Genomic DNA, 21711 nt, shown 5'->3' with positions numbered 1-21711 from the left:
GAGAGAGATCAAAATGTTTGGCTGGATGCAGCTTCAACTCTGAAAACAAAACTAAAACATAGACACACACCAGCTTTTTGCTCAAAGCGAAAGTAAAAAGCCACAGACCAAAACCCAGCTCCACCCACACTCTGACATCACTGCAGCTATTTGATAAACACTAATTTCTTAAAGGTACACCCACTACAGCTATTTGATAACACCCATTTCTTAAAGGTACTCTCTCATGTCACAGGCCAGCCTTTTTTGAGTCGGGCACTCTGATCTTCTGATGTCTGAATGACATGCATAAGTATGAAACTATTTGAAGTGTGAAACACACTGGACTGGCAGTGGCAGCTTAAATTTGTTGCCAAAATCTCTTTCTCCAACCCATGATAATTTATCTTCTATTTATCGCTGCTAATTGGGTTTAAATTAGTGGTTAGCACTGGGGCTTCACAGCACCAGGGTCCCAGGTTCGATTTCTGGCTTGGGTCACTGTCTGTGCAGAGTCTACACGTTCTCCCTGTGTCTGCGTGGGTTTCCTCTGGGTGCTCCAGTTTCCTCCCACAAGACCTGAAAGACGTGCTGTTAGGTAATTTGGACATTCCGAATTCTCCTCTTGTGTACCCGAACAGATGCTGGAATGTGGCGACAAGGGGCTTTTCACAGTAACTTCATTGCAGTGTTATTGTAAGCCTACTTGTGACAATAAAGATTATTGTAAAGTATTATAAATTAATTGAACAGTAGTCCTACTTAAATGATACTCATTGAGGAAACATGATACCTGTTTGTAGTTACTTAAAATTTTCATCTCAGGAGTTCAATCCTCTTTGGACTAAGGAACATTTTATCATTATCCACAAGCATTAGTTACTCTTTTTAAAATGACCTTTTGCTTCAGTGGACTTGAGAATCGAACCAAAATACTACTACTGCTGTAGGGGGATTGATGGTGAAGAGTACAGATCGATTTCAAACTATTATGAAGCAACCAACTAGACCACACGCACAACAAGGATATAGTTATTTATTGCAATTTGTTTACAGTTACTATAATGACCGTTGTTCTCATCCCTCTGCATAGCTGCGAGCATTTGCAAGAGATGAAAGCGGTGTTGAAGTTGAACAACCAGTAGACATAGTGGTCAAGGTCATCGACCAGAATGACAACCGGCCAACATTTACCGCTTCAACATTCTATGGCAATGTTTCAGAAGGAGCTGCAACAGGTAAATGGATTCTGTTCCAGATCAAATTTCTAAGTTCAGAATAAGCCAGCATTTAGCTGATCATAGTTTGCTCTTGTGTTCTAATGGATCTGTTTCTGATGCCGCAACACCACTTCTGTGTTCAATTATTTGGGGAAGGAAGGCCTTGCATTTCAATTGCAAGGTGCCTCATGGCCTTGGGATGACCCAAAGCACCTTGTAGCCAATGAAATACTTTTCTTTGGCGTGTTGTTTCTCAATGTTGTGGGAATGGTGGCCAATTTGGGCACTGCAAATTCCCACAAACTGCAATGTCATTATGATTTTTAATTTTTCTGTGTGATGATTGAGGGATGGGTATCAGCAAGGCTAACTTCCCTGCTTTTTTCAGATCTTTAATGCCCACTCAAGAAGGTAGAAAATACGTCAATTTGAGATATTATTATCTGAAAAATTATGCTTTCTGATGGTGGCGTACTCCCTCTATACTACACTGGGAATGTTAGCCTAGATCTTTTGCTGAATCCCACATAGGGAGCTGTGCCCTCGGCTCTGTAACACTGTAACTCCTGAGATGCATGTTAGCAGCTAAGGTACAGCTTGATTGGCACCCCTTTCACAAGCATTCACTCCCTACACCACAAAGCATAGTAACAGCCATGTGTACTGTCTACAAGATGCACTGCAGAACTCACCAAGACTACTAGGGCAGCACCTGCCAAATTCACAGTCACCACCACCTAGAAGGACCAGAGTAGCAGATAACCACCACACATGTAAAGATCTCCTATTATAAAATTTATACAAGTCCTGCAAAATGGTACACACGAGCGTTTAACTTTCAATGAAGTGTATTCCACTTAATCAGTTTCTCATTAGAATTTTAAAGAATAATGCTGAGCTTTTCCTGACCTGAGCTTTTTGATTTAGCACAAACTGAAAAGTGAGATGTTGTCTGTTGCTTAATTTAACCCATTCATGGCCAAAAATGCCCATGCTCCTACGTTTTAACTCTAAAATGAATGGCTACAGTACTAAGCCTTTAATTGCCCCACTGAATTGTTTCTGGAGGAAAATTATGATAGGCCTCACCTAGAACTTGAGTTAACTCTGAAAGTCATTGGGAGCACTATCCGGGTCTGTCCAACAAATGCAGTGGGCCCACCTCTACTGTTGTGGGAAATGTTGAAATGCAGAATTGTCAGCCATAAGATCACATCTGGGCTTGAGTCTGTTGAGGTGTTCCTGCCTCAGAATTTTCTCCAGGCTGAAATTGCCTAACATACTTCTATCCTATATGTTTCATTTTTGGTGATCTTCATGTATGGTAGCTGGAGTAATCTGTATATCTGCTGGTATGTAAAGGGTTAACATCTGTATTATAGTGCTAGATAACCACTAGATGGCAGCACCAGATCCGTGTATATAAACTGCACTCGGGAGATTCCCTCCTCGCCGCATCAGGAGTGACTAGTGAGCAGAGTGTTCGAGACGTAGCTTAGTTGGCACGTGTAGTTAAACATTATTTATACTACTTCTTAGTTACTTAATCATCAGTTATAGTTGTAGAAGAGTGAACAAGCTCATAGATATTTATATTCGTTATTCAATAAATGTTATTTGCTTAATTTTAAGACAATTTTATTGAACTACAACCATCAGGGGGCAGCACGGTGGCCTAGTGGTTAGCACAGCTGCCTCACGGCGCTGAGGTCCCAGTTTTGATTCCAGCTCTGGGTCACTGTCCGTGTGGAGTTTGCACATTCGCCCCGTGTCAGCATGGGTTTCGCCCCCCACAACCCAAAAATGTGCAGAGTAGGTGGATTGGCCACACTAAATTGCCCCTTAATTGGTAAAAATAATTTGGTAATCAAATTTTTTTTAAAAACTACAACAACCATCAGACCATTTTGGAGATAAGCAAAAGAGTAACGGCATATTACTATAACGTAATAAAAAAAAAAAAAAAAAAAATTTAGAGTACCCAATTATTTTTTTTCTCCAATTAAGGGGCAATTTAGTGTGGCCAATACACCTAGAAATAGAAATAGAAAATCGCTCATTGTCACGAGTAGGCTTCAATGAAGTTACTGTGAACCTGCACATCTTTGGGTTGTGGGGCGAAACCCACGCAGACATGGGGAGAATGTGCAAACTCCACAGACAGTGACCCAGGGCCGCGATTCGAACCCGGGTCCTCAGCACTGCAGTCCCAGTGCTAACCACTGCACCACCTGCTGCCCTGCCTATAACGTGATATAACAGTAACGTTTCAGCACAGTGTCTCTTGTATACCGTAACTCATCTTTCTGTTGCTTTCGGAGTGGGGGCAATGCTGAGGGCTGACTATGATTCTTATTGGACCATATTTTAAAGTATATATGTTTTTGTTTTTCTCCCTTTATCATCAGTGGATTGGTTAGTAGTACTTTCACCAGATTAGACTGTATATTGAAGTCTCATTCCAGAGGCTTGAATTTGTGTAAAATCTGGGCTTAACTGAGGGAGTGCTGCACTAGGGATTGAACATTTAACTGAAGCCCCACTTGCTCTCTTGATGCTATGTCAATTAAGAGCAGGGGGAATTATCTCTCTCCTTCTCCCCCTCCCCCCCCCCCCCCCCCCCCCCCAATTCTGCCTTAAGTGAAAACCACCTCCCTGCAACTATCCAATCTATTCCCCTCATAATTTTATATATTTCTATAAGTGCCCCCCCCCCCCCCCCCCCCCCGACATTTGTGGGGAAATCAATCTTGTCAGGCCTTGCATGATCCGCATCGGTGTGAGTTAATATATGTTTGTTTTGGTAGGTACTGCAGTCATGACCGTAACAGCCACAGATGGGGATGAAAAGGGTACCATGAATTCTTTAATTTCGTACTCCATTCTGAGTCAAGAACCTGAACTGCCTTCACCCAACATGTTTACAATTAGTGCAATAACGGGATTAATAACTGTGCAGGACTCTGGGCTTGACAGAGAGGTGAGTGACCTGTAACTGAGCCTGCTGTACAGAGATGAACGATTTGTCACTGGAATGTTAAAGGCCTTTTTAAGATGTAATCAGCTGCCTGTGGAATTGCATGTAAAAAGCATCCATTCCTAATTTTGTTTGTTTTTTAAAAATATGCTTTAGCTACAATATTAAAGGTCTGGTTGATAATTTTATAAAGTATCAATAATGGAAACTATAAGCACTTGACACTTTTTATTATATATATATATATATATATATATATTTTCTTACATGGGACCTGGACATTGTTGGCTGGACTGGGATTTATTTCACTTTTGAAGGTGGTAGTGTGGTGCTGCCTTGAGCTGTTGTAGACCCTGTGGTGTAGGTACACCCTCAGTGTGGTAGGGAGAAATTCCAAGGTTTTGAGCTAGCGAGATCACTTATTCTTAGCTGAAACCCTCTGGGCCAATTGCATTGTATTCATTATTTAATTTAGATTTCACCAGCCATCATAGTGGAATTTGAACTCTTGTCCTGGAGCTTTAGACTGGGTCTCTGGATTACTAGTCCAGTGACGTTACCAGCAGGCCAACATCTTCAGAATTTTTTTTTTTCAGATACTGCTTAGAAATTTGCGCTGCAGAAGTCTAAGCTAGCTATAGTCTAAAATAAAATGGCTAGAAAAGTAAGATGCATCACTGAATCATGGGTCCCCCATCGCAGGCTGGTGCAAAAGATTAAATCACAGGGTCAGGGGTGAACTAGCCAGATGGAACTGGCTCGGCCATAGAAGCAGTAGAAGGGTGTTTTTCCGAATGGAGGTCTGTAATTAGTGGTGTTCTGCAGGGATTAGTACTGGGACCTCTGCTGTTTGTAATATATGTTAATGACTTGGAAGGAAGTGTAGCGGGTCTAATTGGCAAGTTTGCGGATGATACTAAGATTGCAGGAGTTGCGGTTAGTGATGAAGATTGTCAGAGAATACAACAGGATATAGGCTGCAAAATTGGGCGGAGAAACGGCAGATGGAATTTACCCGGACAAATGCGAGGTAATGCATTTTTGTAGATCCAATTCAGGTGGGAGCGATAAAATAGATGGCAGAACCATCAGGAGCATAGACACACCGATCTGGACATGCAGGTCCACAGATCCTTAAAAGCGGCAGCACAGGTGGAAATGATGATAAAGAAAGCATATGGCTTGCTTGCCTTCATAGGACGGGGTATTGAGTATAAAAGTTCACCAATTATGTTACAGATTTATAGAACGTTGGTTAGGCCACATTGTGTCCAATTCTGGTTACCACACTACCAGAAGGACGTGGACGTGGAGGTTTTGGAGAGAGTACACAAAAGGTTTACCAGGATGTTGCCTGGTATTAGCTATGAGGAGAGATTGAATAAATTGGGATTGTTTTCCCTCGAGAGACGGAGGCTGAGGAGCGACCTGATAGAAGTTTATAAAATGATGAGGGGTATAGATAGGCTGAGCAGTTGGAGACTTTTTTTTTCCATTGAAATTACCATTACAAGGGGGCACAAGTTAAAGGTGAGGGGGGATAAGTTCAATGGAGATGTGTGGGGGAAGTTTTTTTTTAATAGAGGGTGGAAGTGGCCTGAGATGGTTGAAGCAGATACGATAGCGACCTTTAAGACTTACCTGGATAGACACATGAACAGACGGGGTACAGAAGGATACAGGTCTAGATAGGACACGTGATTGGTGTAGGCTTCGAAGGTTGAAGGGCCTGTTCTTTGTTCTAATAAACACAGGGGGCGGAATTCTCCCATCTGAAGGCAGAGTGTTGATGCCGTCGTAATAACTGGAGAGTTTAAAGACGGTGTCATCAGACTGCTAAGTGCTGCGATCCTCATCCCAACAGGAGGCCAGCACACCATTGGAGCGACCCACGCTGCTCCAGCTGCCGATACCGGCATCAAATGGGCGCAGCGGGTCTGCGCAAGCGCACTGCCACCGGCGCAAATGCGCGGTAGCCTCCTTTTCCTTGCCGACGCGCAGCGCGCCCCCCCCCCCCCCAAAACCAGGCCGCCCCCGACAGGATGGACATCGAGGTCCCGCTGGGTAAGACCAGATGTGAATGGCGCCGGCGGAGGGTCGGGCTTTTTTGGGCGGCCACTCGGCCCATCCTGGGCAGAGAAGCGCCGGGGGGCCGCATAGAGTGACCCCCGACCGGTGCCAGTGGCGCCAATTCTCCGGTTACCGGAGAATTGTGGTGGTGGTGTCACGCAAATCGTGCCCCGCGCCGCAATTCTCCGAACCGGTGTGAGCTGACAGCATCCCGCCCAGGGTACCTGTAAGTTTCTTTTTGACAGGTTTACCACAATCACAAGGTAAACAGTGCAGCAAACGACTAGACTTCCCTTGCTAAAAGTTGAGGGAGGTTCAAGAAGTATGTTATTTGTATGTACTTGATTTTCTGATCTGCAGATAAAGGGTTCTCGGCCTGTGTAATTCCAAGTTAATTTCAACCTGGAGCCCAGTTATCAGTGGCGTACCGCAGGGATCAGTTCTGGGTCCTCTGCTATTTGTGATTTTCATTAACTACGTGGATGAGGGAGTTGAAGGGTGGGTCAGTAAATTTGCAGATGATACGAAGATTGGTGGAGTTGTGGATAGTGAGGAGGGCTGTTCTCGGCTTCAAAGAGACATGGATAGAATGCAGAGCTGGGCTGAGAAGTGGCAGATGGAGTTTAACCCTGACAAGTATGAGGTTGTCCATTTTGGAAGGACAAATATGAATGCGGGGTTAACGGTAGGGTTCTTGGCAATGTGGAGGAGCAGAGAGATCTTGGGGTCTATGTTCATAGATCTTTGAAAGTTGCCACTCAAGTGGATAGAGCTGTGAAGAAGGCCTATGGTGTGCTAGCGTTCATTAGCAGAGGGATTGAATTTAAGAGCCGTGAGGTGATGATGCAGCTGTACTAAACCTTGGTCAGGCCACATTTGGAGTAGTGTGTGCAGTTCTGGTCGCCTCATTTTAGGAAGGATGTGGAAGCTTTGGAAAAGGTGCAAAGGAGATTTACCAGGATGTTGCCTGGAATGGAGAGTAGGTCATACGAGGAAAGGTTGAGGGTGCTAGGCCTTTTCTCATTAGAACGGAGAAGGATGAGGGGCGAATTGATAGAGGTTTATAAGATGATTTGGGGAATAGATAGAGTAGACAGTCAGTGACTTTTTCCCCGGGTGGAACACACCATTACAAGGGGACATAAATTTAAGATAAATGGTGGAAGATATAGAGGGGATGTCAGAGGTAGGTTCTTTACCCAGAGAGCAGTGGGGGCATGGAATGCACTGCCTGTGGAAGTAGTTGAGTCGGAAACGTTAGGGACCTTCAAGCGGCTATTGGATAGGTACATGGATTAGGGTAGAATAATGGAGTGTAGGTTAACTTCTTAAGGGCAGCACGGTAGCATTGTGGATAGCACAATTGCTTCACAGCTCCAGGGTCCCAAGTTCGATTTCGACTTGGGTCACTGTCTGTGTGGAGTCTGCACATCCTCCACGTGTGTGCGTGGGTTTCCTCCGGGTGCTCCGGCTTCCTCCCACAGTCCAAAGATGTGCAGGTTGGGTGGATTGGCCATGAAAAATTGTCCAAAATTCTATGATTAACCTAGGATTGGCCACGCTAAATTGCCCTTAATTGGGAAAAAAATAATTGGGTACTCTTTCTTTTAAAAAAAAAATAAAAAATTTTGTTAAAGAAAAAAAAAGTGGTAGATGGGGTATCAATAAAGGATGCATATTGTTGAGCTTCTTGAGTGATGGCACTGCATTCATTCAGGCAAGTGGAGAGTATTCCATCACACTCCTCCCTTCTACCTTTGTAGATGATCGGCAGGCTTTAAGGAATCAAGAATTACTCCCCACAGGATTCCTATCCTCTGACCTGCCCTTGCAGTAACATTCATTTTATGACTGGTCCAGTTCACTTTCTGGTCAATGTAGGGTTGCCATGTATTCCTGGAAGTTTTATTACATGAATTGCCCCACGCTGTTGCTATTTGTCAGCCAACCGATCCATCCTTGTTACGTATCATCTTCTTGCACTAACTGGAGAGCAAAATCACTCCTTGTCCAATTGAATGACACTTGCTAGTCAGCCAAACAATCTTCTTTCCCATTTTCAATCCCTTTGTGTAGTAAAAAGAAATGTTCAAAAATGGCCATAAGAAAAATCTATTTGGTGTCCAGATGATTTTTCTCCAGGATTGCACACAGCAATATCCTGGCGATTGATTTTTTTTTTAGAAAATATTTTATTGAAGCATTTGTAATTTTCAGTTTAATACATTTACATATCTTTAAAAAAAATTTTATTAAAGTTTTCACTGAATATCAACAACAAAAATACAAAGTACAAAAGGTAAAAAAGAAGCTCAGTAACAGGAATAATAAACACCCGCTCAAATACATAGCAAATATATACACCCAGACAAATCGTACAATATATATAGAAACAAAACTAAAATAACCCCCCCCCCCCCCCGGGGTTTGCTGCTGCCACTGATCGTTGTCTGCCGTTCTGCCAGGAAGTTTAGGAACGGTTGCCACCGTTTGAAAAACCCCTGTACCCACCCCCTCAAAGCAAATTTCATCCTTTCCAATTTGATAAACCCCGCCATGTCATTGATCCAGGCCTCAACGTTTGGGGGCCTCTCATCCCTCCACTGGAAAAGAATCCTCCGCCGGGCTACAAACGACGCAAAGGCCAGAATACTGGCCTCTTTTGCCTCCTGCACTCACAGCTCCTCTGCAACCCCAAATATTGTGAACCTCCAGCCCTGTTTGACCCTGGATCCTACCACCCTCGACATCGTCCTCGCTACGCCCTTCCAAAATTCCTCCAGTGCTGGGCATGCCCAGAACATATGGATGTGGTTTGCTGGGCTCCCTGAGCACCTAACACACCTGTCCTCACCCCCAAAAAAACCGGCTCATCCTTGTCCCGGTCATGTGTGCCCTATGCAACACCTTGAACTGTATGAGGCTGAGCCTAGCACACGAAGAGGAAGAGTTGACCCTCCCTAGGGCATCTGCCCAAGTTCCTGCTCGATCACCTTCCCCCAGCTCCTCCTCCCACTTACCTTACAGCTTCCCCACCGAGGCCGCCTCCTCCTCCTGCATCACCTGGTATATTGCCGAAACCTTCCCCTCTCCAACCCACAACCCCGAGAGCACCCTATCCTGTACCGTACGTGGCAGCAGCAGTGGGAATCCCACCACTTGCCACCTAACAAACGCCCTTGTACATTAACATTTCTTAAACAACCGCATGGGCCAACACGTGTTTAAAAAAAAAACCTAAAGAAAACAATGTCCCCAACTGTCCATGCCCTATACCTAACTGCCCGTATACGGAGTTCCTTGTCCTTATCTAACACTGCCATGCCGCCTATTTTCTACCCCACCCCCACCCCCCTTACTACTGACGTTCAATTTTCTTTGAAGAAGTTGATGAACGGTGGCCGTCTCTGGGCGAACCTCTGAGTTGATTTTTTTCCATGCTGAGAAACCCTGCTGTATCGCTGACTCACACACCTGACTTCGGGGGCTTAGAGTCCCTCATCCCAGCAAAATCTGTCTCCGGGCCACCAGGGAGGAGAAGGCCAGAACATTGGCTCCACCCCCCCCCCCCCCCCAGTCCGATACCCCAAATATTGCCAGTCCTGGACTCTGGGTTACCCTCTCTTCCAAGACTTCTGACATAACATCTGCAAATCCCTGCCAGAATCCCCTCCGTTTCTGACATGCCCAGAACATATGCACAGAGTTAGCCAGACTACCCCCAGACCGCCCACATCTATCCTCCACCTCCTCAAAGAACCTGCTCATCCGGGCTGCTGTCATGTGGATCACTTTGAACTGGATCAGGTGCTAAGTCTGGCACAGGACGAAGATGAATTGACTCTCCAAGGCTTTTTCTCACTTTTTTCCATTTCTAGCTCTCTTCCCAGCTCTTTTTCCCACTTCCGCTTCACCTCTCTGATTGGGGCTCGCTACCACTCCATCAACTCCTTTATATCTCTGAAATTCTGGGCTGTTTAGCTCACAGGGCTAAATCGCTGGCTTTGAAAGCAGACCAAGGCAAGCCAGCAGCACGGTTCGATTCCCGTAACAGGTGCCGGAATGTGGCGACTAGGGGCTTTTCACAGTAACTTCATTGAAGCCTACTCGTGACAATAAGCGATTTTCATTTCATTTCATTTCATTTCTCCAACCCCAGTTTTTGACATCACCTTATCCTGTAGTTCCCTCAGAGGGAGGCAAGGGAAGCTTGGAACCTGCCTCCGGACAAAGTCCCAGACCTGAAGATATCGAAACCCATTCCCGCCAGTAGCTCAAACTCCTCCTCGAGTGCCTTCAAGGTCGGAAAGCCCTCCTGGATAAATAAATCCCCAAATCCCTCGATCCCTGCCTGCTGCCACCTCCTGAGGCTCCCATTCTGCCTCCCCGGGACAAACCGGTGACTGTTACAAATCGGAGACCACACTGACGCCCCCTCCAATCCTATGTGATACCTCCATTGCCCCCACACCCTTGGGGCTGCCTCCACCACAGGGCTTCAGAGCACCGAGCCGGCAAGGGTGCAGTTAGAAAAGCCTCCAAGCTCGTACCCTTGCAGAATGCTGCTTCCACTTGCTCCCAGGCTGACCCCTCCCCCACTTCCTGACCATCGATATGTTGGCCACCCTGTAATAATTAATAACGCTTGGGAGGGCCAGGCCCCCCTTGACGTGCCCCCGCTCCAGGAGTGCCCTTTGTAGTCTCTGGGTTTCCCCTGCGCGCACACACCCTGTAATCGCCAAATTTATTTTTCTAAAAAAAAGCCTTTGGGACAAAAATCAGAAGGCATTGAAAAAGGAAAAGCAGTCTTGAGAGGACTGTCATCTTCACCATCTGGACCCTTCCCGCTAGCGCCAGCGGGCGCATGCCCCATCTATGGAAATCCCTTTTCATTTGGTCAACCGCTTTGCCCAGGCTTCACTTGTGGAGCTGCCCCCACTCTTTAGCCACTTGAATCCCTAAATATCTGAAACTCCCCACCACCACTTTAAAAGGTAACTCCCTCAGTCTCCTTTCCTAGATCTGGATCACAAACAATTTGCTCTTTCCCATATTCAGCTTGTAGCCTGAAAATCGCCGAAAATTCCCCCAGTAACTCCATGATTTTGGTCATTTACCCCCCCAATGGGTCCGTACCATGAAGCAGCAAGTCATCCGCACAGAGAGAGAGCCTGTGCACTACAGCCCCCCCAACCCCCCCTCACTATTCCCCACCACACACTCGAGGCTCTATGGCCAGGCCAAACAGTAATGGGGAGAGCGGGCATCCCTGCCTTGTCCCCCTCCCGAGATTAAAGTATTCTGAACGGGTTCGGTTGGTTCACACACTTGCCACCGGGGCCTGATATAACAGCCAGATGCAGTCCACAAATCCCTGCCCAAACCTGCCTAAAATATCCCATAGGTACTTCCACTCTATCCGGTCTCTATTCTCTGCGTCCATGGCTACTACCACCTCAGCCTCACGCCCCTCGGCTGCCATCATTATACCATTTGAGAAGCCGTCTAATATTACACGTCAGCTGCCTGCCCTTCACAAATCCCGTCTGATCCTCACCTATTACCTCCAGGACACAGTCCTCTATTCTGGTGGCCAAGATCTTTGCCAGTAATTTAGCATCTACATTTAAAAGGGAAATTGGTCTGTACGATCCACAGCTCTCCGGATCCTTGTCTCACTTTAGGATGAGAGAAATTGATGCCTGTGATAGTGTTGGGGGAAGCATTCCCAACTCCTTGCATTCATTGAAAGCATTGACTAACAGCGGCCCCACTAGCCCTGAAAACTTTTTACTAAATTCCACTGGGAATCCGTCCAGTCCTGGGGCCTTACCCGATTACATTGCCCCCAATCCGTCTATCACTTCACTGATTTATGGGCAGCACAGTAGCACAAGTGGTTAGCACTGTGGCTTCACAGCGCCAGGGTCCCAGGTTCGATTTCCTGCTGGGTCATTGTCTGTGCAGATTCTGCACGTTCTCCCTGTGTCTGCGTGGGTTTCCTCCAGGTGCTCCGGTTTCCTCCCACAGTCCAAAGACGTGCAGGTTAGTTGGATTGGACATGATAAATTGCCCTTAGTGACCAAAAAAGGATAGGAGGGTTTGGGGAATAGGGAGGAAGTGAGGGCTTAAGTGGGTCGGTGCAGACCTGATGGGCCGAATGGCCTCCTTCTGCACTGTATGTTCTATGTTAATGTAAGCCTACTTGTGACAAATAAAGATTATTGAGATAGTGGTCAGGGTTGGGAGCGCTATCCAATCTCGTAGGAGGATTGTAGGTGGTGAGGCGGGTGCAGGTGTAGTGTTTGCTAGGATGGTGAGGCTGGGGACAGTGGCAAGTTTGGGAGGGGGGGCCTGAGTCGGGTAGAATGATTTTCAACAGAAGTGTGTATGCACATCAGGCACCACTTCAGTCCTCAAAAGTCACCTGGAATATCTGTACAACAGGCATTGATAATGCCAACTTCACATCTATATAGTCTTTGACCACTTTATTAAACTGCCAATATTTGTAGATGCAGGAGCATGAGAAGCTGGAGTTATTTTGATCTGATGCATCCCCAAAATAAGGCTATATTAGTGCACTAAAAACAACATTTTACATGTCTATGTTCTTCCAATTTTTTTTCCTCCAGAGTGTGAATAAATATACACTTAATATTCAAGCAGCAGATTTGAATGGGAAGGGTATGACCACCCAAACGAAAGCAATAATCAGCATCCTGGACGCTAATGATAATATCCCGAAATTTGTGACAAAACAGGTAAATCTTTCTTATCAAATTAGTTCAAATGTAACTGGTTAATGAAAGTAAACTTTTCTATGTTATTTTATTGTGGAATCTGAAACACTGTTCTGAGACAGATGGGGCCAGAATGCCTGTGGAGTGACAATCCAGGTCTGCTTGTTGCTCTGCTCCTAGCTACTTGCACTGCCACCAGCAGTGCCTTTCTCGTCCAGCCTCTTGACTTGGCTGGATGAGAAAAGTCCAGCAATCTTCTCAGCTGAGAATATGTGCGCCTTTTTTTCTTAAGGTACAAGCTATCATAAAGCAGGTAAAGATCCAACCACTTTGAAAAGCCTGGGAGAGGTTGCCAATAGGAGTTGAGCAGAAGTCATCCTGCGAGATGATGGCTGCCCTGATCAGACCATCACTCACTCTATATTGCGCAAGCTCATGCTTGGGCGTAAGACTGCCACTTCTGGTTGTGAACAGCACCCAGTCTACCATGGATTACCATGGGAATGTGCAGTATCTCAAAGATTTGACCAACAGATTAAGCTAGCCGTTTCATGCTGCTGCTTTGCATTAGCAGCGCAAGTAGTGTTTGCAGCTAACAAGATGCTGCTATAACACTAAAAGTCACGCTCTGCATATCAATGAGTGATGTGGCATAATGAATTTCAGTAGTAGTGTGAAGCTCGGTAGGTAGCCCGTGCGCCCCTGATCGTATCAAACCTGTCTTGTTTGCCTTTCCCAACAGGCAAGGTGCACACTGTACCCAGTCAGCTTCTGCTTGCAAAACTTGAAACCATGTCCATTGTTAGATGTGATTCTGCGATTGGACAATGCGCTAAATAACCCTGAGTGCACTAAAAATTTACCCTGACAACAGATTTTAAATTATCAGTCGGGTTAGGAGTGTGGCACATTTTGCGCTTACTGGAAGCTACAGATACTAATACAGAAAGCCCTGCTATTTGCAGATAAATAACATGTACTGCCATTTGCTGTGGTCAACCTGCCAGATTTAAGTTGAACAAAACTGCAGTTAACTGCCCATCAGAGTCCACTTATCAACCAATCAACAGTCTGCTCTTGAAATACAAATTGCTGCTCCCTTTACCTTGTTATCCTCACAAATGATCTGATGAGTGTAAGGCGAAAAACTTTGACATTGTCTTTTAGCAATACAACTATTTGTAAACCTGAATTCCTGCAAACTACTTCATCCAATAGTTTTAATGATGAAAGAGCTTATCTAGTGTATTATGAAGACATACAGACCAGGAGACCCCACTTCCGGTTATTGATACAGTGGATCATAATCTAGGGCCCCTTGATGCTAGAGACTGGGATTACAATTAGAATTGTTTGTAATACTGTCCAAGAGCCAGTAGACTCCCTCTTGGTGAATGGTCATTTGGACAAAAATGCCAAAAGGGTTGGCCCTGTAGAACAATTTTGCAGCAAATTTAGTTCCTTCAGGAGAAAAGGCACATTTGGAGTTGAAGTGGAGTGTGGGAAGGAGGGAGCAAATATCCCATTAGCCTGTGCTAGATTTGAACCAAGATTTTAAGATGGGGCATTGTGCTAATCTGCCTTCTCTAATAACTTTTTTTTCTGATTTGCAGGTTACTGTAGAAGTTCCTGAAAATGAAGTGGACTATGATGTAGCAAGTCTTGCTGTAACTGACAAGGACGAGCGTGGTGAACCTGCTTGGAAAGCAGTTTACAGGATTGTTTTTGGGAATGAGAGAGGACAATTCAGTGTGACTACTGACTCCGACAATAATGGTGTCCTTAAGATAGTTAAGGTAGGGCTTTCCATTCGGTTAGTGCAAAAGCTGAGGCTGAAGCATTCTCAATAATGTTCAGCTTTAAGTGCCAAGTGAATGATCCATCACTGCCCCCTCTGGAAGTCCCCAGCCTCAAACATGCCAATCTTCAGCCAACTCTGTTCACTCCATGTGATATCAAAAAATGGTGATGGTACCGGATACTGCAAAGGCTATGGGCTCTGACAATATTCCAGCAATACAAATGAAGACTTGTGCTCCCAAAGCAGCCCCTAGCCACGCTGTTTCATTTTTTTCCCCCCCCCCAATTAAGGGGCAATTTAATGTGGCCAATCCACCTACCCTGCACATCTTTGAGTTGTGGGGTTGAGACCCACGCAGACACTGGGAGAATGTGAAAGCTCTGCATGGACAGTGACCCAGGGCCGGGATCAAACCCGGGTCCTCAGCATTATGAGGCAGCAATGCTAACCACTGCGTCACCGAGCCACCCAACAGTACAGCTACAGCAATGACATCTACCCATCAATATGGGAAATTGTTCGGGTAAACCTTATCCCCAAAAGGCTGGACAAATCCAACCCTGCCAATTACCACTCTGTTAGTCTCCTCCCGATTATTAGCAGAGGGATAGAAGTAATTGTTAATATTGCAATTAAGTGGCAGTTGCTGAGCGATAACCCATTCACTGATGCTTTGTTTCAATTCTGTCACTCAGCTCCCAACCCCATTGCAGCCTCCTTCCAAGCATGGGCAAAAGAGCTGAGCCCCAGAAGAGAGTGGCTGCCCTTGACATCAAGGCGGCATTTGTATGGGGTCGAGGAGCCCGAGCAAAACTGAGTCTTTGGGAATTGGGAAACCTCTGCTGTTGGGAGTCATACCTAGCGCAAAGGAAGATGGTTCTGCTTGTTGGAGCTAAATCATCTCAATCCCACATCACTGAAGGAGTTCCTTGGGGTGGTGCCTTGGGCCCAACCATCTTCATCGCTTCATTAACCTACCTACCCTCTGTCGTAAGGTCAGAAATGTGATGTTTTGTTTGTGCAATGGCCAATACCACTCAATTCCTCAGATACTGGGCTGGTTTCTCCATCCCGCCGTGCCAGATTTCTGGTTCAGCATGACGTCGGGATGCTCTGTTTCCTGGCTGGTTTCCCTAAGTGGGACAGCCCCACCCCGTCGGTGAAACCCTCTGGCTGCCAGCAAAACGGAGGATCACAGTATGCATCCATATGGAGCAAGACCTGGACAAAATTCTGACTTAGGCTGATGTATGGCATGAATGTCACTTACCATCGAAGTGCCAGGCAATGACCATTTCCAGCCAGAAAGAATGCAACCATCCCCACTATTAACATCCTGGGGCTTATCATTGACCAGAAACTGCACTGGACCAGCCATAAATACTGTGGCGGGCAGCACGGTGGCGCAGTGAGTTAGCCCTGCTGCCTCACGGCGCCGAGGTCCCAGGTTCGATCCCGGCTCTGGGTCACTGTCCGTGTGGAGTTTGCACATTCTCCCTGTGTTTGCGTGGGTTTTGCCCCCACCACCCAAAGATGTGCAGGGTAGGTGGATTGGCCATGCTAAAATTGTCCCTTAATTGGGAAAAAAATAACTGGGTTCTCTAAATTTAGAAAAAAATAAAATAAATACTGTGGTTACCAGAGCAGGTCAAAGGTTAGGAATCCTGTGGCAAGTAAATCACCTCTTACTCCCCAAAGCCTATTAATTCTTTCCCTTTGCCTGCAATTCCAACAATATTTGGGAAGCTTGATGCCATCTGGGCCAAAGCAGCCCATTTGATTGGCACCCCATCCACCACCTTAAACATTCACTCTCTGCACAATAGCAGCAGTGTGTACCATCTACGAGGTGCACTGCAGCAATTCACCAGGGGTCCTTTGACCGCACTGTTGGGTATAAAGTGAATTTTGGTAACGTTTTTCAATTCGGTGCTAATTTCCTATTCCCAAAAGTCCTACAGATAAATACCTCATGCCTATTAAGTGGTACTGCCAGTGAAGAATATTGCATGAGCACTTGAAAACTATGTAAGTAGTCACATTTGAGCTGTTGGGACATTAACCTGGTTGCATGTGTCTTGTTGTTGGGAATGTTGACGCCTCAAGGTAGTTTCTTTCATGATTAAAGCAAATTACTGCGGATGCTGGAATCTGAAACAAAAAAACAGAAAATACTGGACAATCTCAGCAGGTCTGACAGCGAAACGTTGGCTCCCTTCTCGAAACGTTGGCTCCCTTTTCTCTCCACAGATGCTGTCAGACCTGCTGAGATTGTCCAGTATTTTCTGTTTTAGATTCTTTCAAACCTGTGACCTCTACCACCAAAAAGGACAAAGTCAGTTGATGCATGCAAATCCCTGCAAGTTCATCCAAGTCCCACACCGTCCTGACTTGTAACAACATTGCCGTTCCTTCATTATCACTGGGTCAGAATTCTGAAACACCCTTCCGAAGGATACCAGGGGCGCAATTCTCCGAGTGGGGGAATTGCGGGAGTGCCGGGCGATTCCTGCCACGCCGCCCTGGCACCCGCACGAGATTCTCTTTTTTCCCCCCCCCCCCTCTCTCTCTCTCAAAATGGCGTGCCGCGTTTCACAGGAGGTCGCTTGGAGAATCTCCACTCGCCATTTGTAGCAGGCGAGCGGCGATTCTCTGGCCCGAATGGATCGAGCCGCCTGCCCAATCCGACGGATTCACGCCGGCGCCAACCACACATACATGGTCGCTGCCGGCGTGAACAGCGTGCGAACGCTGCGTGTGTGGCCTGTGGGGGGGGGGGGGGGGGGGGGATCGAGCACCAGGGGGCGCTCAGTCAGGGTCTGGCCCGCGATGGGTGGCTACCGATCGGCGGGCCGGTGTCTCTAAAGGACGCACTCTTTTCCTCCGCCGCCCCGCAAGATCAATCCACCATATCTTGCGGGGTGCCCGCGGAGAGGACGGCAACTGCGCATGCGTGGGTTGGCGCCGGCCAATCTGCGCATGCACGGGTGACGTCATTTACGTGACGCCGGCCACATAATTTACACGGCGCCGCTTTCACGTGGCGCGCGTAATTGAAGCCTAGCCCCCTGGGGGTGGGAGAATAGAGGCCGAGGAGCGGCCTCTGACGCAGGAGTGAAACACTCCGGTTTTCACTCCGGCGTCGGCACTTAATCTCCCAATGGGAGAATTTCACCCCAGGTGTACCAACATCACGTCGGCGGCAGCTCACCACCACCATCTCGAGGGCAGTTAGGGAGCGGCAATGTTGGCTGAGCCAGTGATGCTCACATCCCGTTAAATAATTTTAGATAATGCATTTCTGTAAACCTTTTTTGTCTGCAAATATAATGCCTCTGAATGTGGCATGCATGAATCTAATAAACCTTTGTCTTTCTGTATGCAGGCCCTGGATTTTGAGAAGAGTCAAGGCCATCGGGTGATTATTGAAGTCAAGAATGAACTTGAATTCATTTCAGTTGTGCCACTGTCGTCTGCTACAGTCAGCATCATTGTAAACGATGTTAATGAAGCACCAATATTTAATCCAAATGAAAAGACTGAAGAGAAACCAGAGAACTTGCCAAAAGGAAGTACAATAGCTGCTTACATTGCGAAGGACCCTGACACTGCTCAAGATCAAACCGTTGGGTATAAAATTAATTTTTGGGAACGTTTTTCAATTCAGTGCTAACTTCCCATCTAACCAATGTCCAATATTTATTAAATGGTGCTGCCAGAGAAGAATATTACATGTGCATCTGGAACTGTAAATGGTCACTTTGAGATGTTCAGGGCATTAACTTGGTTGCTTGTGTCTTGGGGACGTTGATGCCTCCTGGTAGGTTCTCTCTCACACCAGTGGCACAAGGCAGACTGGTATGTATTGGCGAACGATTCGGGGGGTGGGGGGAGTATATAATGGGTGGTCGATTCCCAACCATCCATTCTTTTGCCACGGCATGTAATTAAACTCTACTTCAAATCTGAAACCTGTAAAATGGCATTGTAATATTTTGGCCTAGGATTTGTAGTTTTAATGTCCGTAATATTGGGCGGCATTCTCCCCTACCCGGCGTGACGGAGGGTGCCGGCATAGGGGAGTAGCGCCAACCACTCGGGGGTCGGGCCTCCCCAAAGATGGGGAATTCTCCCCACCTTTGGGGGCCAGCCCTGCGCCGGAGCGGTTTGCACCAGAAGACTGGCGCAAAAACCCGGCGCCCCCGAAAGGCTTTCGCCAGTCTGCGCATGCTCCGGCAGTGATGTCAGCGGCAGCAGGCCGCTGACGTCACTGCCGGCGCATGCGCGATGTGGGGTTCTCTTCCGCTTCCGCCATGGCGGCCGCGGAGGAAAATAGTGCAGCCAGGGCACTGGCCCGGAGTCTGAGCAGGGAGCCCCGATCGCGGGCCAGGCCACCGTGGGGGCACCCCCCCCCCCCCCACCCCCCCACCCCCAAGGACCCGGGGGGCCTGCCTGCGCCGCTGATCCCGACGTTCCAGAGGTGATTCAAACCTCGGTGGCGGGAGAGGCCTCCCAGCGGTGGGACTTCGGCCCATCTGGGCCGGAGAATCACCACAGGGGCCTCTCTGATCGGAGTGGCGAGATTCCGCCGCCGCCACTTCCCGGTTGGCGGAGAATCTCTGCCACGACGGGGGCGGGATTTTAGGCGGCCCCAGGCGATTCTCCGACCCTGCTGGGGGTCGGAGAATTTCGCCCATTGTCACTACTCTCCCTCATTGCTGGGTAAAATGGACAGCAAATTCTGGCATCCTCTCCTGTGCAGTTAAATATGGCAATCTCTGTAACTGATCGTTAGTCAAACACTATGTATGCACATGGCACTGTTACAGTCTTGATCGCTGCCATCTGTGATTTTTAAAAAAAATTTAGAGTACCCAATTCTTTTTTTCCAATTGAGGGGAAATTTAGTGTGGCCAATCCACTTACCCTGCACATCTTTGGGTTATGGAAATGAGACCCATGCAGACATGGGGAATGTGCAACAAACTGGGTACCAAAAAGCGACGTCAGAATAGAGGAGAACCAGTCTCGACCCGCTATATTTCTTGTGGGCATCTGTTGTTGGGTTTTTTTTTTTGCATCTGCATCAGAGGTGAGATTTGGAGGCAAGCACAGAATCTAGGCCTTTGCTTTTGACACGAGCAAATGAGATTTAATTCCAATCAATTGTTATGATCCCAGCCGATGTTACTAAGTCCTGAAAAACGTGCTGTTGGGTGAATTGGACATTCTAAATTCTCCCTCTGTGTAGACGAACAGGTGCCGGAGTGTGGCGACTAGGAGCTGTTCACAGTAATGTCATTGCAGTGTTAATGTAAGCCTACTTGTGACACTAATAAAGATATTTATTTATTTATTTATTGGATAGTAATGTCCCAGAATAGAACCCTGGTTCGAGAGACCGTAGCTTTAATTTTTTTTAGAAACCTGGATGAGAGTCACTGCACTGCCAATTAGCATTTAACCAAATAATAAAACATTTATTAAGCTTGACTATAATCCAGTACCCCTTTGCCCTACCTACATCTTGCCACCTTCACTTAAGCTTCTCCACAATCTCTGAGCTACCTAGCCGTGCCAACAGAACACCACTGCTTCACAGGATGTAGCAAGGTGCCACTAACCTTGGAATTAATTCAGATAAGGGGCGGCATGTGGTGCAATGGTTAGCACTGGGACTGCGGTGCTGAGGACTCTGGTTCGAATACCGGCCCTGGGTCAATGTCCGTGTGGAGTTTGCACATTCTCCCCGTGTCTGCATGGGTTTCACCCCCACAACCCAAAGATGTGCAGGATAGGTGGATTGGTCACACTAAATTGCCCCTTAATTGGGAAAAACAAATAATTGGTACTCTAAATTTACTTTTAAAAGAAAATAATTATTTCAAATATCTGGCTTCTCTAGCCAACGTCACCAGGTCTGCAGCTTTTAGCTCAGCCTTCAACTGGGAGCCTTTCTCTACCCCTTTCTTTAACTTTAGTTCCATTTCAGTGCATCTGTCCCTTTGACTTCCATCTTACTGGAACTTCTTTTCGTTCTCAGGACTATCTTCTTTGCGGTATAAGACATTTTCTTTCCCTTATTCCATTGTCCTGCTTCTCCTGGAAGTTTCTCTGAGAGTTGCTTCCTCTCCAGCTACCTATTTCTAACTGCTACTGGGTCCAGTTTAAAATTAAACACATCAGCCTTCCATCAGCTCTGGCATTTCCGATATCCCAAAAATCGCCACCATAGGATCCAGCTGGCCTCTACCCCCACAATCTTTGCTAGCATCCCAGAACATAGGCAAGTGGCCTCGCCTACACTTCTCGCACTCGTCTGCTACCCCTGGAAGAACCCATTCATTCTCGCCCAACTCATGTGCACCTGTGTACCAACCTAAACTGTATCGAACTCCTATTCGCACCTCCTATACATGCCATCCGCCACCACCAACATCATCCATCCTAAAGTGTCTCCTCATCTGGTTCCACACCCTAATCGTGGACTGTACGACCGGGCTCTCAGTATATCTCCTCGGTATTTTTCTGCGAGCAGCTCAAACAGATCATTTAGTACATGAAAATGAAATGAAATAAAATAAAAAAGAAAATACATAATAGGACAACGCAAGATACACAATGTAAATACATAGACACCGACATCGGGTGAAGCATACAGGAGTGTAATATTAATCAGTTCAGTCCATAAGAGGATCTTTTAGGAGTCTAGTAATAGCGGGGAAGAAGCTGCTTTTGAATCTGTTGGTGCGTTCTCAGACTTTTGTATCTCCTGCCCTATGTAAGAAGTTGGAAGAGTGAGTAAGCTGGGTGGGAGGGGTACTTGATTATGCTGCCCGCTTTCCCCAGGCAGCAGAAGGTTTAGATAGAGTCAATGGATGGGAGGCGGGTTTGTGTGATGGACTGACCTGGGTTCACTTG

General features: G+C 46.7%; 1 protein-coding gene across 1 annotated transcript in view; it reads left to right on the top strand.

Annotated features, from left to right (window-relative positions):
• Nucleotides 1-21711, top strand: part of cdh31 (cadherin 31) — a 69252-nt gene that overhangs the window by 28204 nt on the left and 19337 nt on the right. The window contains exons 6-10 of the mRNA XM_038806457.1: nucleotides 1073-1217; nucleotides 4007-4179; nucleotides 12882-13010; nucleotides 14603-14785; nucleotides 18176-18420. Coding sequence (XP_038662385.1) covers nucleotides 1073-1217; nucleotides 4007-4179; nucleotides 12882-13010; nucleotides 14603-14785; nucleotides 18176-18420 — 875 coding nt within the window. The remainder of the gene's footprint in view (nucleotides 1-1072; nucleotides 1218-4006; nucleotides 4180-12881; nucleotides 13011-14602; nucleotides 14786-18175; nucleotides 18421-21711) is intronic.

This window comes from Scyliorhinus canicula, chromosome 9 (genome assembly GCF_902713615.1).
Source record: "Scyliorhinus canicula chromosome 9, sScyCan1.1, whole genome shotgun sequence".
In the NCBI taxonomy this organism is placed as follows: domain Eukaryota; kingdom Metazoa; phylum Chordata; class Chondrichthyes; order Carcharhiniformes; family Scyliorhinidae; genus Scyliorhinus; species Scyliorhinus canicula.
Note: the sequence above shows the minus strand (reverse complement) of the source record. Positions and strands in the feature narration are given on the sequence as shown.